At 62.2% G+C, this 16,679-nt stretch overlaps 1 protein-coding gene across 1 annotated transcript; it reads right to left on the bottom strand.

Annotated features, from left to right (window-relative positions):
* Positions 1 to 3,341: 3,341 nt before the first annotated feature.
* On the bottom strand, positions 3,342 to 15,913 carry NGFR (nerve growth factor receptor). Its single transcript, XM_066340447.1, has 6 exons — positions 15,731 to 15,913; positions 14,618 to 14,759; positions 9,164 to 9,523; positions 5,458 to 5,713; positions 4,416 to 4,576; positions 3,342 to 3,646 (listed from the first exon to the last, which is right to left on the bottom strand). The coding sequence occupies exons 1-6, from the start codon at positions 15,911 to 15,913 to the stop codon at positions 3,342 to 3,344; spliced, it is 1,407 nt and encodes a 468-aa protein (XP_066196544.1).
* Between the last annotated feature and the right edge of the window lie 766 nt (positions 15,914 to 16,679).

Raw genomic sequence — 16,679 nt, 5'->3', positions numbered from 1 at the left:
CAATTCTATCCCAAACGCATCTGAAATTTATCCAGAATTGATCCCTAATTCATCCCAAACCCATCTCAAATCCTTCCCAAATAAATCCTAAATCCATCCCAAATTTGATCTATCCCAAATCCATTCCAAACAGATCCCAAATTCATACAAATTCCGCCCGAAATTAATCCCAAATCTATCCCAATGCCACCGCAATCCCACCAGGAGCCGAGGTTCCCAACCCGCCGTGGGCGGGGCTGTACATTTTTGGTGAATTCCCTCGGATTTGAGCCGTGGGAGGAGTTTGGGGCCGGGATTTGGGATTGGTTTTCTTCAGCCCTTCCCAAGGGATCTGCAGTGCAGGAAAAATCCCCAATCCCTGAAAATCCGGGCCCAGCCGGAGCCTTCCCACCGTCCAGAGCCCGGCAGGGAGGGAAAGTTCCAGGACATTTTGGAGGATTTGGGCGCTGGAGAGAAATTTCCAGAACATTTTGCAGGATCCAGGTGCTGGAGAGAAATTTCCAGAAGATTTTGGATGACCCGGGTGCTGGAGGGAAATTTCTGGATTATTTTGCAGGATTTGGGTGCTGAAGAGAAATTTCCAGAACATTTTTCAGGATTTGGGCGCTGGAGGGAAATTTCCAGAAATTTTTGAAGGATCCAGGTGCTGAAGGGAAATTTCTAGAACATTTTTCAGGATTTGGGTGCTGGAGGGAAATTTCTGGAGGATTTTGCAGGATCCAGGCGCTGGAGGGAAATTTCTAGAAGATTTTGCAGGATTTGGGCGCTGAAGGGAAATTTCCAGAACATTTTTCAGGATCCGTGTGCTGGAGGGAATTTTCCCGGAGGTTTTTCAGGATCCAGCTGCCGGAATCCCGCGGCCAGGGAGGACCCGGAGCTCTGGGAATATCCGAACCCCGCCGAGGTGCCGAGGGGTCCCTGCGGAGGGGGAACGGGTTTTTCCCCCCTCTGGAGTCTTTAAGGCCGGAAAAGAGGCGGGAATTCCGCCGGGGGCCGGGAGGGAACACGGCTGTCCCCAGGAGAGGTGACACTCCGGCAAAGGGACAGGGACAGTGTCCCGGGAGGGGCGGGAAAACCCGGCCGGGGGTTTTGGGGTCACACCTGGCCCTGGGGCGTGGCCACACCTGGCCCTGGGGCGTGGCCGGCTCACCTGGACAGCGGGAACCGCAGGGAAGGGAGAGGGCAAAGCTCAGGGGACACCGGGGACAGCTCAGGGGACATCGCTGGGAGCTCGGTGACATTGCCAGCAGCTTGGTGGCAGCCCAGGGGACATCGCCGGGGGCCTCATGACAGCTCAGGTGACATTCCTCGTTCTGGTGGCAGCCCAGGGGACATCGCCAGGAGCTCAGGGGACACTCCTCAGCCCGGTGGCCACTCAAGGGACATCTCCAGGAGCTTGGTGACATCTCTGGGAGCTTGGTGGCAGCTCAGTGACATCAGCGGGAGCTCAGTGACAGCTCAGAGAACACTCCCTGGCCTGGTGGCCACTCAGGGGACATCGCCAGGAGCTTGGTGACAGCTCAGGGGACATTCCTCAGGCTGGTGACAGCTCAGGGGACATCGCTGGGATCTCGGTGACATTGCCAGCAGCTTGGTGGCAGCTCAGAGGACATCGCTGGGACATTCTCCAGGAGCTCAGTGGCCACTCAAGGGACACTGTCTGGCCCGGTGGCCACTCCGGGGACATTCCCCAGGTCAGTGACATCTCAGGGGACATCACCAGGAGCTTGGTGACAGCTCGGGGGACACTCCCTGGCCCGGTGGCCACTCCAGGGACATCCCTGTCCTGGTGTCACTCTCCAGCTCCCCCCGCCCCGAGCCCAAACTGCCCCAAACCTGCCCTTTGACCTCAGTGCAGCGATGTCACCTCCTCGGGGTGACCCACGGGGGACAGGGACCCGCGGGGACATTCCCGAGTCACAGTGGTGGCACAGGAGGAGGAGCCCTTCCCATGAGGGGTGGGGACAGAGGGGACACGGGGACATGGGGACACGGGGACAGTGCAATGGTGGCAGGGTGGCCTCGGGTCCCTGCAGCTCAGGGACAGCAGGGACATGGACAGAGGGGACACAGGGACATGGGGACAGCGAGGACAGTGATGACAGCAGGGACAGCAGGGACATGGACAGAGGGGACACGGACAGAGGGGACACAGGGACATGGGGACAGCGGGGGCAGTGGGGACACAGGGACAGAGGGACATGGACAGATGGGACATGGGGACAAGGGGACATGGGGACAAGGATGATGGGAGCCCTTGGGGGTGTCCCCACTGGGGCAGGCACTTGGTCAGCGCTGTCCCCCTCGGTGTCCCCTCAGTGTCCCCTCAGTGTCCCCTGCAGCCCCCACTGGCGGTGGCGGCCCCCAAACCCGCTCCTCAGCCGATCCCACAATTCGGGGATTTCGGACCCCCTTGGAGCCGCAGCCCCAAATGTCACAGTGTGGGACCCCCAAAGCCCCCGGCCCCGGCGGTTTGGGGTGAAACCTGCGGGATTTGGGGGCGCTGCAGGGGAGAGGGGGGGAGGGGACCCTGGGAGGAAGGGCTGGGAGCGGGGAGAGGGCTGAGGGCGGCGTGGTCACCTCCCGTCTGTCCGTGTGTCCCCCTGTCCGTGTGTCCCCTGTCCCTCTGTCCCCTGTCCCCGCAGCCTCCCGGGGCTCTGAACGCCCCGGCCACAGCCGGGATTTGGGGTCAGGGTGAGGCTGAACCCCCCAAAACGTCCAAGGGTCAGGATTTGGGGTCACAGTGGGGCTGACACCCCCCAACATGTCCAGGACCAGGGTTTGGGGTCACAGTGGGGCTGACACCCCAAAAACCTCCCGGGGCCGAGATTTGGGGTCACAGTGAGGCTGAGCCCTTAAACACCTCCTGGACCTGGGATTTGGGGTTACAGTGCAACTGACACCCCCAAAAACCTCCCAGACCAGGACTTGGGGTCAGGATGGGGCTGACACCCCCCAACACCTCCTGGACCAGGATTTGGGGTCAGGGTGAGACTGAATCCCCCAAAAACCTCCCAAACCAGGATTTAGGGTCACAGTGGGGCTGACACCCCAAAAACCTCCTGGACCAGGATTTGGGGCCACAGTGGGGCTGACACCCCCAAACACCTCCCGGGGCCGGGATTTGGGGCCACAGTGGAACTGACACCCCAAAAGCTCCCGGACCAGGCTCAGGGTCCCGCTCAGGGGCTGCCGCGCTCCGCGGGCACAGCCAGCGGCCGGTACCCCAACCACCTCCCCCCTCTCACCCTCCAGCAGCCGGGACCCCCACCTGCCCCACGCCTCCCCCGCTGTCCCCCCGAGGCGCCGAGGGGCGCGGGGGAGCCCCCCCGGGCCGCCCTTCAGACGGGGGAGGTGGCGGTGGAGTCGCTGGCCAGGCTGTCGGCGATGTCCCCTCGCTGTGCCCGCCGCAGGGCCGCCAGCAGCGCCTCCAGCGTGGCCGAGTCCCGGCGGCCCCAGTGCTCCAGCAGGGCTCGGGCCGGCCTCTCCTGGCGCCCGAAGGAGTCCACGGCCTCCTCCTTGTAGCCCAACTCGCCCGCCAGGTGCCTCCAGGTGTCCTCGGAGGAGGTGCACAGCAGCTTCTCCACCTCGTCCTGCTTGGCGGCCGGCAGCGCCGTGAACGGCGTGCCCTCGGCCTTGGGGGCGGCTGCGGACGGAAAGGGGCTGCGGGTCAGCCTGAGGGGGAGTGGTGGTCCTCTTGGCACGGCCCGGGGGGGTCTGCACATCCTGGTGTCCCTGTCCAGTGTCCCTGCACATCCCCGGTGTCCCTGTCCATCCCTGGGGTCCCTATCCAGTGTCCCTGCACATCCCTGGTGTCCCTGTCCATTCCTGGTGTTCCTGCACATCCTGGTGTCCCTGTCCATCCCTGGTGTCCTTGTCCATCCCCGGTGTGTCTGTCCATCCCCAGTGTCCATCCCCGGTGTCCCTGTCCATTGTCCCTGTCCATCCCCAGTGCCCCTGTCCATTGTCACTGTCCAGTGTCCTTGTCCTTCCTCGGTGTCCCTTTACAGTGTCCTTGTCCAGTGTAGCTGTCCATTCTCAGTGTCCCTGTCCATCCCCGGTGTCCATCCCCGGTGTCCCTGTCCAGTGTCCCTGTCCATCCCCGGTGTCCCTGTCCAGTCCCAGGTGTCTGTGCCCACCCCAGAGTGTCCCCGGCCATTGTCCCTGTCCACCTCAGGATGTCCCTCCCCACTCCAGATTGTCCCTGCCCCTCCGTGTCCCCACCCTGTGCCTCCTCGGGGGTCCCACCTGTCCCCTGGGGTCCCACCTGTCCCCTGGGTGCCCTGCCCACCCCGGGGTGTGTCCCCGGGTCCCACCTGTCCCCTGGGTGCCCTGCCCACCCCGGGGTGTGTCCCCGGGTCCCACCTGTCCCCTGGGTGCCCTGCCCACCCCAGGGTGTGTCCCCAGGGTCCCACCTGTCCCCTGGGTGCCCTGCCCGGGGCCCTGCTGGTCGTGCAGGCTCTGGCTGTCCACGGAGATGCCACTGTCACTGTGCAGCTTCTCCCCCTCGGGGGACGGCGTCTGGTTCACGGGGCGGTTGTTGGCCCCCTGCTTGTTCTGCTTGCAGCTGTTCCACCTGGGCCACAGGGACACCGCGGTGACATCCCCGCGGCTGGCAGGGCCTTGTCCCCTCCCCTGGGGTTTGTCCCCTCCCCTGGGGTTTGTCCCCTCCCTGGGGTTTGTCCCAATCCCTGGGGTTTGTCCCTTCCCCTGGGGTTTGTCCCAATCCCTGGGGTTTGTCCCCTCCCTGGGGTTTGTCCCTTCCCCTGGGGTTTGTCCCTTCCCCTGGGGTTTGTCCCTTCCCCTGGGGTTTGTCCCCTCCCTGGGTTTTGTCCCAATCCCTGGGTTTTGTCCCAATCCCTGGGTTTTGTCCCAATCCCTGGGGTTTGTCCCCTCCCTGCGGTTTGTCCCATCCCTGGGGTTTGTCCCCTCCCCTGGGGTTTGTCCCCTCCCTGGGGTTTGTCCCCTCCCCTGGGGTTTGTCCCTTTCCTTGGGGTTTGTCCCCTCCTCTGGGGTTTGTCCCTTCCCTGGAGTTTGTCCCCTCCCTGGGGTTTGTCCCTTCCCTGGGGTTTGTCCCCTCCCCTGGGGTTTGGCCCATTTTTGGTTTCTGTCCTGGTGCCAGGACAGGGGACAAGGGACAGGGGACAGGGATCAGAGGACAGGACAGGGGCCAGAGGACAGAGGCAGGGAGGGTGCCAGGATGAGCAGGGACAGGCAGGGGACAGAACAAGGACAGGGGACAGGGACAGGGGACAGGGGACAGTGACCCAGCGGCTCCCCCACCCTGCCACCACCTCCCTTTCCCCCCTCATCCTCCTCCCTCCTCACACGATTTTGGGACTCCCCCCAGCCCCACAGCCTCAGGGGTGACAGCAGCGACAGTGACACACCCAGAGCGGAGATCCCACCCTCCCCAAACCCCTGTCCCTGTCCCCGCCGTGTCCCCGTCCCCGGCACCTCTTGAAGGCGATGTAGGCCACCAGCCCCACCACCACGGCGGCCAGGATGGAGCAGTAGACCGGGATGAGGTTGTCGCTGCCGCCGTGTGTCACCACGGGCCTGGAGCTGCCCATGACGGTGGTGGCCGTGGCGGGGACAGCGCTGGTGGCCGCCCCGGCCCCGCCCTCGGTGCTCGGCCCCTCCGCGGTGGTGGCCCCGGGGGTCTCGGAGCCCCCCAGCGACGGGCTGGGCGTTGTCCAGCGAGGGTGGAGACCTGTCCCAGGGGGACGGGAAAATCAGGATTGGGATGGGAATCCCTCAGGGGAGGGGTGGGGAGGTGACAGTTCTGCCAGGAGAGGGACAGGGATGGGACAGGGACAGGGGACAGGGACAGGGACAGGGATGGGACAGGGGACAAGGGACAGGGGACAGGGACAGGGGACAGGGTCAGGGGAAGGGACAGGGACAGGGGACAGGGGACAGGGACAGGGGAAGGGGACAGGGGACAGGGGAAGGGGACAGGGGACAAGGGACAGGGTCAGGGGAAGGGACAGGGGAAGGGGACAGGGGACAGGGACAGGGGAAGGGACAGGGGAAGGGACAGGGGAAGGGGACAGGGACAGGGGACAGGGACAGGGGAAGGGACAGGGGAAGGGGACAGGGGAAGGGGATAGGGAACAGGGACAGGGTCAGGGGAAGGGACAGGGACAGGGACAGGGGACAGGGGAAGGGGACAGGGACAGGGCTGAGGTGGCCCAGGGGTCCCACACCCCGCACGGAGCCGCTCCCAGAGCCCGGATCTGTCCCTTTCCCGGCCCCGTGCGGGACTGTCCCCGTCCCTGCCACACCCGGGAGTGTCCCAGGGGGAAAGGTCTGGTCTTGTCCCGGGGAAACGCGTGGCTGCTGCATGCAATCCCAAATTCCCATCCCATTGACCCCACTGATCCCACTGATCCCAGCCCATCGATCCCAGTGACCCCAGTGACCCCAGTGACCCCAGTGACCCCATCCCAAATTCCCCGTTCCCTCTCTGTCACCGCCAGGCCCGGCCCAAATCCCTGAGCCCATCCCGGAGTGAGGATCCACCGGGAACCTCCGGGACCTGTCCCTGTCCCTGTCCCCGTCCCTGTCCCTGTCAACCCCTGCCCACCCCTGGGATCCGCTCTGGGCTGGAACTGTGGGGCTGGAATTGTGAAAGGCTGGAATTGTGGAGGGCTGGAATTGTGGAGGGCTGGAATTGTGAAGGGCTGGAATTGTGGAGGGCTGGAATTGTGGAGGGCTGGAATTGTGCCGCTCTGGAATTGTGAAGGGCTGGAATTGTGAGGGGGTCGAATTGTGGGGCTGGAATTACGAAGGGCTGGAATTGTGAAAGACTGGAATTGTGGAGCTGGAACTGGGGGCTGGAATTGTGGGGAGCTGGAATCCTGCCGGCCTGGAATAGTGAAAGGCTGGAATTCTGCCGCTCTGGAATTGTGAAAAGCTGGAATTGTGAAGGGCTGGAATTGTGAAAAGCTGGAATTGTGGAGGGCTGGAATAGTGAAAGGCTGGGATTCTGCCGCGCTGGGATTGTGAAGGGCTGGAATTGTGAAAAGCTGGAATAGTGAAAGGCTGGGATTCTGCCGCTCTGGAATTGTGAAAAGCTGGAATTGTGAAAAGCTGGAATTGTGAAAAGCTGGAATTGTGAAGGGCTGGAATTGTGAACAGCTGGAATTGTGGAGGGCTGGAATAGTGAAAGGCTGGAATAGTGAAAGGCTGGGACTCTGCCGCGCTGGGATTGTGAAGGGCTGGCATCCCGCCCCGCCGTGCCCCGAGGGCTCAGCGCTGTCGCTGTCGCCGTCGCGGTGGCACGGGGGGCTCGGTGACATCCTGCCCCGCCGTGTCCCGGCCCCCGCTGCCCTCCGGGGACCGCGGCCGAGGACAAAGGCCCCGCTGTCCCCGGGACGGTGGCTCCTTGTCCCCGCTCCCGCCCGGGACAAAGCGCTTTTCTCCGCTGACGCCGCTCGGGCCCCGGGGCAGCCCCGGAACCCCCCCGAGCCAACAAAGGGGGGTTTTCCCAGGAAAAAATATCCGTTTTCCCTATTCCCGGCCTCAATCCTGGCCATGGGATGTGCAGGGATATCCCAGAGAATCCCGGTTAATTCCAGGTGCGTTCTTGGATGTGCCCTCGAGCCTTTTCCCAAAGGGAGCAGCCCTAAAAAAGGTGTTTTTTTCCAGGAAAAAAATTTCCATTTCTCTGTTCCCGACCCCAATCCCGGCCATGGGATGTGCAGGGATATCCCAGAGAATCCCGGGGGAGGATTCTGGATGTGCCCTCGAGCCCTTTCCCGAATGGAGCAGCCCTAAAAATGGTGGATTTTTCCCAGGAAAAATTCCTTCCTCCTGCAGCTTTTCCCTCTGCACACCTCCCACGCTCCGGGACGGAGGGGTTGGGATGTGGGAATTCCGGGATTGGGATGTGGGAATTCCAGAGGGGTGTGGGAATTCCAGAGGAGTGTGGGAATTCCAGGATTGGATATGGGAATTCCAGAGGGATGTGGGAATTCCAGAGGGGTGTGGGAATTCCAGAGGGGTGTGGGAATTCCAGGATCGGGCTGTGGGAATTCCGGGATTGGGACCCCCCAGTTCCCTGCGATGGGCTCCGCAGGCGCACGGCGGGAGCCCGGCTGGATTCCTGTGGGAATTTGTGGGAATTTCGAGGCTGGAAGGAGCTGGGAGCACTTTCCCTGCCCGCGGCCGGGATTTGGGCCGGAAGGAAGGAAAAAAAAAAATAAATCCCGGAGTTTTGGGCAGGAAAAGAAAACTCTGGCAGCTGAGGATGAGGAGGGGAAAAGCGCTGGGGGGTTTTGGGGCTCCATCCATCGCTCCCGGGCCGGGATCAGGCCGGGAAATCATCACCTCGTCCCGGACAAAGCCCGGCCCGGCTCCGGGCGAAACCCGAGCTCCTTTTCCCGGGAGGAGATTTTTTTGTTCACGGCTTTGACTTTTGGTTTGTCCCCGTTTTTTTTTTGTTTTTTTTTTTTTTTTTTTTTTTTTTTTTTTCACGGGGTTTGGAGCATGTTTTGGGAACGGCACTTCCAGATCCCGGGGGTTGGGGTTGTGTTTTTGGGATGATGCTGAGAGGGAAGGGGAAGGAGTCCCCAGCTCCTTTCTCTTGCCCAGCACTTCCAGATCCTGGGGGTTGTGTTTTTGGGATGCTGAGAGGGAGTGGAGGGAATCCCCAGCTCCTTTTGGCCAGATCCCGGGGGTTGGCGTTGTGTTTTGGGGATGCTGATGGGAAAAGGAGGAATCCCCAGCTCCTTCCTGCCAGATCCCAGATCCCAGGGCTGTGTTTTTGGGATGCTGAGAGGGAGTGGAGGGAATCTCCAGCTGCTTCCTGCCAGATCCCGGCCCCATTCCCCAAACCCGGCCTAAGCCACGCTCAGACACTTTCCCTAGGAATTTCCCCGCGGTGACAACGACACGGCGACAACGACCCGACAACGACACACGGCGACAACGACACACGGCGACAACAACCCGACGACTGACACCCGGTGACAACGACCCACGGTGACAAAGACACACGGTGACAACGACAGACAAGGACACACGGCGACAACGACACACGGTGACAACGACACGGCGACAACGACCCGACAACGACACGCGGCAACAACGACACACAGCGACAACGACACAGGTGACAACGACACACGGGCGACAAAGGCCACACGCCCCCTCTCACCGCGGCACTCCGCATCCTCCACGGCCGTGCACTCCCGCACCAGCACCTCGTTCTCCTCGCAGGTGGTGCAGGGCAGGCAGGGATCCACGAAGTTGGCCTCGCTGGAGAAGGTGCCCTCGGGACACTCCTCGCACACCGTGTCCTGCGTGTCCTTGCAGGGGAACATGAGGCCGAAGCCGGCCTGGCACACGCGACACTCGCGGCAGCTGCCGCTGGCCTCGTCCTGGAAGTATCCGTAGGCGCAGCGGCAAAGGGCGTCGTCGGACTCCACGCAGGGCGCGGACATGCTCTGCAGCCCCACGCACTGCGTGCAAGGTTTGCACGGCTCCGTGGCGCTCACCGTGTCCGAGAAGGTGACACCTGCGGGGACATGGCGGGGACAGGAGGGAGAAAATGGTCCCGGGGTTGGGCAGGTGTGGTGTTTTGTCTGCGGAGGGAGAGGGCAGGAGGGGAGCGTCCCTCTGAGGCACATCCCGGCAGATCCTGGCCTCCCCCGGAGTCAGCGGGCACTGTCCCTGTTCCCACAGGAATTCCCAGCTCACCGGAATTCCCAGCTCACAGAAATTCCCATTCCCACAGGAATCCCCAGTTCTGGCACCCTCCAGACTCAGCTTCCCGTTTGCACCGTCCCCATTCCCATAGGAATTCCCGTTCCCATAGGAATTCCCAGCTCACAGGAATTCCCGTTCCCATAGGAATTCCCAGCTCACAGAAATTCCCGTTCCCATAGGAATTCCCAGCTCTGGCACCCTCCAGGCTCCATTTCCCATTAATTCCTTTGCCATTCCCGCAGAAATTCCCAGCTCACACAAACTCCCAGCTCCGTGCAATCTCCAGACTCAGCTTCCCATTTGCACTTTCCCCATTCCCGCAGGAATTCCCAGCTCTGGACTCCCCCAGACTCATTTTCCATTAACGCCTGCACCGTTCCCGCAGGAATTCCCAGCTCCCAGCACCTTCCAGGCTCCGCTTCCCACTCCCGCCTCAATTCCCAGCTCCGACACCTCCCGGCCTCTTCAGTCCGTTCACAGCTTCCCCACGACCCAGGAATTCCCGGTTCTGCATCCTCCTGCCTCAGCTTCCCATTAACACCTTCCCCATTTCCACATCCCATTCCCGCCTCCTCATCCCATTCCCGCCTCCTCATCCCACTCCTCATCCCATTCCCCATCCCATTCTTCATCCTGTTCCCACCATTCCCCATCCCATTCCCACCTCCTTATCCCATTCCTCATCTTTTCCTTGCCTCCTCATCCCATTTCTCATCCCATTTCTCATCCCATTCCCATTCCCGCCTCCCCGTGGATCCATCCCGCCCTCCCCGCGTCCATTCCTTGGTTTATTATTCCCATCCCTGCCCCCCGCGGGCATCCCGCTCTCCTCACACCCCATCGCCTTCCCCCCACATCCTTGCCCTTTTCCCTCCTCATAATCCATCAATTTCCCTTTCCTCTCCTCATAATCCATCACTTTCCCTTTTCCTCTCCTCACATCCCATCACTTTCCCTTTTCCCTCCTCATAATCCCATCACTTTCCCCTTTCCCTCTCCTCACAATCCATCACTTTCCCTTTCCCCTCCATCCACATCCTGCCCGGGGGTGTCCCCGTGTCCCCTCCCGGGGGCCGCGGTGGCATCGGGAGGTGACAGCGGCGCCCCCCGGGAGGTGACAGCGGTGACCCCGGAGAGGTGACAGTGATGTCCCCCGGGAGGTGACAGCGGTGGCCCGGGAGGTGACAGCGTTGCCCCTAGGAAGTGACAGCGGTGGCCCCAGGGAGGTGACAGTGATGTCCCCCGGGAGGTAACAGTGATGTCCCGCGGGAGGTGACAGCGGTGGTGGCCCCGGGAGGTGACAGCGGTGGCCCGGGAGGTGACAGCGGCCATCCGCTGACTCGGCGTGCCCCCGCGGCTCCCGGCGCTCCGGTTTCAGCCGTGCCGGGGAAATCGATCGCCGCCGGAGCTCGGCGGTATTTTTAGCCCCGGAAGAAGGGTCGGAGCCCGGCCCGGGGCCGCAGCTGCCGCCGCCCCCAGCGCCCCCGGAGCCGCGGAAATTCCTGCCCCGGGATCGGCGGGAATGGGCCGGGCCCTGGGGATCCGGATCCCGGGGTGGGAATGGGGATCCGGATCCCGGGGTGGGAATGGGGATCCCTGATCCCGGGGTGGGAATGGGGATCCCTGATCCCGGGGTGGGAATGGGGATCCGGATCCCGGGGTGGGAATGGGGATCCCGGATCCCGGGGTGGGAATGGGGATCCGGATCCCGGGGTGGGAATGGGGATCCCGGGGTGGGAATGGGGATCCCTGATTCCAGGGTGGGAATGGGGATCCCTGATCCCGGGGTGGGAATGGGGATCCCTGATCCCGGGGTGGGAATGGGGATCTCTGATCCCGGGGTGGGAATGGGGATCCGGATCCCGGGGTGGGAATGGGGATCCCGGGGTGGGAATGGGGATCCCTGATTCCAGGGTGGGAATGGGGATCCCTGATCCCGGGGTGGGAACGGGGATCCGGATCCCGGGGTGGGAATGGGGATCCCGGGGTGGGAATGGGGATCCCTGATTCCAGGGTGGGAATGGGGATCCCTGATCCCGGGGTGGGAATGGGGATCCCTGATCCCGGGGTGGGAATGGGGATCTCTGATCCCGGGGTGGGAATGGGGATCCGGATCCCGGGGTGGGAATGGGGATCCCGGGGTGGGAATGGGGATCCCTGATTCCAGGGTGGGAATGGGGATCCCTGATCCCGGGGTGGGAACGGGGATCCGGATCCCGGGGTGGGAATGGGGATCCCGGGGTGGGAATGGGGATCCCTGATTCCAGGGTGGGAATGGGGATCCCTGATCCCGGGGTGGGAATGGGGATCCCTGATTCCAGGGTGGGAATGGGGATCCCTGATCCCGGGGTGGGAACGGGGATCCGGATCCCGGGGTGGGAATGGGGATCCCGGGGTGGGAATGGGGATCCCTGATTCCAGGGTGGGAATGGGGATCCCTGATCCCGGGGTGGGAATGGGGATCCCTGATTCCAGGGTGGGAATGGGGATCCCTGATCCCGGGGTGGGAATGGGGATCCCTGATTCCAGCAGCTTCTCTGGGGACACTGAGCTGGGGACAGACGAGGGACAGGATTTTGGGGATGCTCCAAGGAGGATGAGGAGCCCGGAGCCCCTGGGAATGGGATGGGAAGGAGGGAAGGGATGGGATGGATGGGAGCGATGGGAGAGATGGCAGCTCCATCCCAGCCTCAGCAGATTTTTCCCTGGATCTGCAGGGGACACCGGGGGACGCGGAACCACAAAATCCTGGGACAGTTTTGGCTCAGGAGTGACCGTAAACCCCTCAGCAGCCCCTGGACAGGGACACGTCCCTCTAGTGCTGCTCCAAAACCCACCCTGGGGCTCCCCCAGGCCCGGGGGGCTGCCCTATCCCCTCTGTCCCCGCTGTCCCCGCTGTCCCTGCTGTCCCCAGCCCCTCGGTGGCCCTGTCCCCGCTGTCCCCAGCCCCTCGGTGGCCCTGTCCCCTCTGTCCCCGCTGTCCCCAGCCCCTCGGTGGCCCTGTCCCCTCTATCCCCAGCCCCTCGGTGGCCCTGTCCCTGCTGTCCCCAGCCCCTCAATGGCCCTGTCCCTGCTGTCCCCTCTATCCCCAGCCCCTCAATGGCCCTGTCCCTGCTGTCCCCTCTATCCCCAGCCCCTCGGTGGCCCTGTCCCCCCTGTCCCCGCTGTCCCCGCTGTCCCCAGCCCCTCGGTGGCCCTGTCCCCGCTGTCCCCGCTGTCCCCAGCCCCTCGGTGGCCCTGTCCCCGCTGTCCCCAGCCCCTCGGTGGCCCTGTGCCGGAGCAGCCCCGGGGGCGGGGGCGGCGCACGCGGCTCCCATTAACCTGGGCTCATCCCTCGCATTATCCTGAATTATTGATGGGCGCCATTAGCGCGGGGAAGTGGCCAGGAAAAGGCTTTCGGCTGAGTGCGCACATTTGCAGCGTTTGTGAGCAGAGCACTTACAGCCGGGATCCAACCCGGGCCCCCCTTTCCTCCCCCAGCCCCATAAATAAATCACCAGGCGGCAATCGGGGGCTGGAACGGGGGAAAAGGGGGAATTAGAGCAAATCCCCCGGCGTTGGGATGGTGTCTGGCAGCTCCTCCGGGGAGCCGGCTTGGGCTGTAGCCCATTTATTCTTTTTCCTTCCCCAAAACGATCGGGAAGGAATCCAAGGGAGTGCCCGGAACCGGAGCCCGGGGCGCGGGTGGGGACCCTCAACCCAAAATCACAGCCCGGGGGGCGGGTGGGGACCCTGAGCCCCAAAATCACAGCCCGGGGGGCGGGTGGGGACCCCGAGCCCCAAATCAGAGCCCGGAGGGCGGGTGGGGACCCCGAGCCCCAAATCACAGCCCGGGGGGCGGGTGGGGACCCTGAGCCCCAAATCACAGCCCGGGGGGCGGGTGGGGACCCCGAGCCCTGCCCACATTCCTGAGGCTGTGCCAGGAGCGGGGTTGTCTCCACTTGCCCGGCCCGCCGGCTCCAGGGGGATCCGGGGGGATCCAGGGGATCGAGAGGCACAGGGGTGCCCGCGGGTTTCCTGCCCTGCACACCCCAAAATATCCCTCGGGAAGGGCTCAGGGCAGGGAGGATTTCTCTCGGTGGGATCTGGATTTTGGTGGGATCCAGCCCTCACCGGGATCCACCTCCTGGTGGGATCTATCCCTCCCAGGGACCCAGCCCCTGGTGGGACCCAGTCCCGCCTGTGCTCCGTTCCCAGGCCGGGCCCAGCTCCATCCATCGATCCCACAGGACTCGGAGGTATTTTTAGCCCTGCCCTGGCTCTGCTCTGTCCCTGCTCGGCTCCTGCAGCCTCCTCTCCCTCCTCTCCCTCCTCTCCCTCCTCTCCCTCCTCTGCCTCCTCTTCCTCCTCCTGTCCCTCCTGTCTCTCCTCCCAGCCCCGCTCCGGCCCTTCCCTGTGCCATCGGCTTCTGCCGCCACAGAGCCCCGGGGGGCTGCTGGCACCGTGTGACAGTGACCATGGCACTGTGTGACTGATCCTGGCACTGTGTGACCATGGCACTGTGTGACCCATCCTGGACTGTGTGACAGTGTCATGGCACTGTGACAGTGATCATGGCGCTCTGTGACAGTGACCCTGGCAACCGTGTGACAGTGACCATGGCACTGTGACAGTGATCCTGGCACTGTGTGACAGGGGTTTAGGGTACTCACTGTCCAGGCAGGGCTCGCAGACCGTCTGGTGACATTTTGGGGACACTTTGGGGACACCCCCAGGTGTTTAGGGTACTCACTGTCCAGGCAGGGCTCACAGGGTGACCCTGGTGACATTTTGGGGACACATTGGGGACACCCCTGGGGTTTTGGGGTACTCACTGTCCAGGCAGGGCTCGCAGACCGTCTGGTGACATTTTGGGGACCCTTGGGGACACTTTGGGGACACCCCCGGGGTTTTGGGTACTCACTGTCCAGGCAGGGCTCGCAGACCGTCTGGTTGGCCCCGCACGGCTGGCTCACGCCCTCGCCCACGCCGCACGCCCGGCAGCACTCGCCGCTGGCCGTGAAGAGCCGCCAGGGACACTCGGCCTCCGAGGTGACAGCGGGGCCCTGAGGGGACACGGGAGGGGACAGCTGCTTACACCGGCCACCTCGTAAAACGGCGACATGAATATTGAGGTGTTATAGAGGGAGGGTGTTATAAAAGAGAATAGAATTCTAAAACAGATACTGATGTGTTTGGATATATCTCGATATTTTATATGTGTTATACGCCTTTTTGATGTGTGTATATATAAACATTCATCGATAAATATATATATAATATATAATTATATATATAAACCATATATTATTTATTAATATATGAACATTATAGATGAATATAATAGAACTCAATGATGCGTTTTTATAGATTATGTGTATTTTATAAATTATATCTATTACATATTATATATATAATATGTAGTATAACTATAGATTATATGCTACATATATTTTATATTTCTGGTGTCACCTGTGCCCCTGGGTGGGAACTCTGGGTGTCACCTGTGTCCCTGGGTGGGAACTCTGGGTGTCACCTGTGTCCCTGGGTGGGGACTCTGGTGTCACCTGTGCCCCTGGGTGAGGACTCTCGTGTCACCTGTGCCCCTGGATGGGGACTCTGGTGTCACCTGTGCCCCTGGGTGAGGACTCTGGGTGTCACCTGTGTCCCCCCAAACCCCTCCGGACACCCCAAACGAGGCAGCAATGAGGAGCTGAGGCAGCACCGACACTTTGGTGACCTCCCCGTGCCGTGTCACCTCCTGTCCCCTGCAGGTCCCCTCACCTGGGTGTCACCTCCGCAATCCGGAGAGGAAGAATCCCCCCCAATCCCCCCCAAAAAACCCTCTCCTGCTTTTCGGGGACCCCCGCCCTGCCCCTGCAGCTCCGGGCAGGATCGGGAGGTCGGGCCGGGGGCAGGGGCTCGGAGGGGACATCTGGAGGCCTCGGCATCCCTTTGGCCGCGTCCCCGCGCTCGGGGCTCCGCAGACAATGCAGCGCCGAGCGCGGGCGGCTCAATGACAAAGCGCTCCGGTTACCGTGCGCCGGGAGGCGGCCGCTGCCCTGCGCCAGCCCGGGCTGCCGGGGCCTCGTCCCGAGCCTCTCCCGGCCTCCTTCTCCGGGATCTTTCCCCAGAGCCTTTTCCCAGAGCCTTTCTTCAGGATCTTTTTCCAGAGCCTTTTCCCAGACCCTTTTCCTGGGCTCTTTTCCCAGACCCTCATCCAGACCCTTTTCCCAGGATCTTTTTCCAGATCCTTTTCCCAGGCTCTTTCTTCAAGATCTTTTTCCAGGCTCCTTTCCCAGACCCTTTTTCGAGATCCTTCTTCCAGACCCTTTCCCAGGCTCTTTTTTCAGGATCTTTTTCCCGGGCTCATTTTCCAGCCCCTTTTCCCAGATCCTTTTTCCAGACCCTTTTCTCAGGATCTTTTTCCAGATCTTTTTCCCAGATCTTTTTCCCGGGCTCATTTTTCAGACCCTTTTCCCAGACCCTTTATTCCAGACCATTTTCCCAGGCTCTTTTTCCAGGATCTTTGCCCAGACCCTTTTCCCAGCCCCCTCCTCCAAACCCTTCCTCCAGCCCCTTTATTCCAGCCCCTTTCTCCAGGATCTTTTCCCAGCCCTCTCGGGGCAGGAGGAGGAATTGGGATATTGGGAATCCTCCCAGTTCCCCCAAACATCACCCGGGGAAGGGTTTGGGGTGGGGCAGTGGCCACTCGCCCCTCGTGGGGACACTTCTGGGGCTTTGGGGGCAGCCTGGCCTCAGCTCAATCCACCCCGTGATCCCAGAGTTTCCCGTGATCCTGGAACATTCCATGATCCCAGAGCTTCCAGTGATCCCAGAGCTTCCCGTGATCCTGGAACATTCCATATCCTGGAACACCCCGTGATCCCAGAGCTTCCTGTGATCCTGGAACATTCCATGATCCTGGAACACCCCGTGATCCCAGAGCTTCCCGTGATCCTGGAATATTCCATAGCCTGGAACAC

This window comes from Sylvia atricapilla, unplaced genomic scaffold (genome assembly GCF_009819655.1).
Source record: "Sylvia atricapilla isolate bSylAtr1 unplaced genomic scaffold, bSylAtr1.pri scaffold_85_arrow_ctg1, whole genome shotgun sequence".
NCBI lineage: Eukaryota > Metazoa > Chordata > Aves > Passeriformes > Sylviidae > Sylvia > Sylvia atricapilla.
Note: the sequence above shows the minus strand (reverse complement) of the source record. Positions and strands in the feature narration are given on the sequence as shown.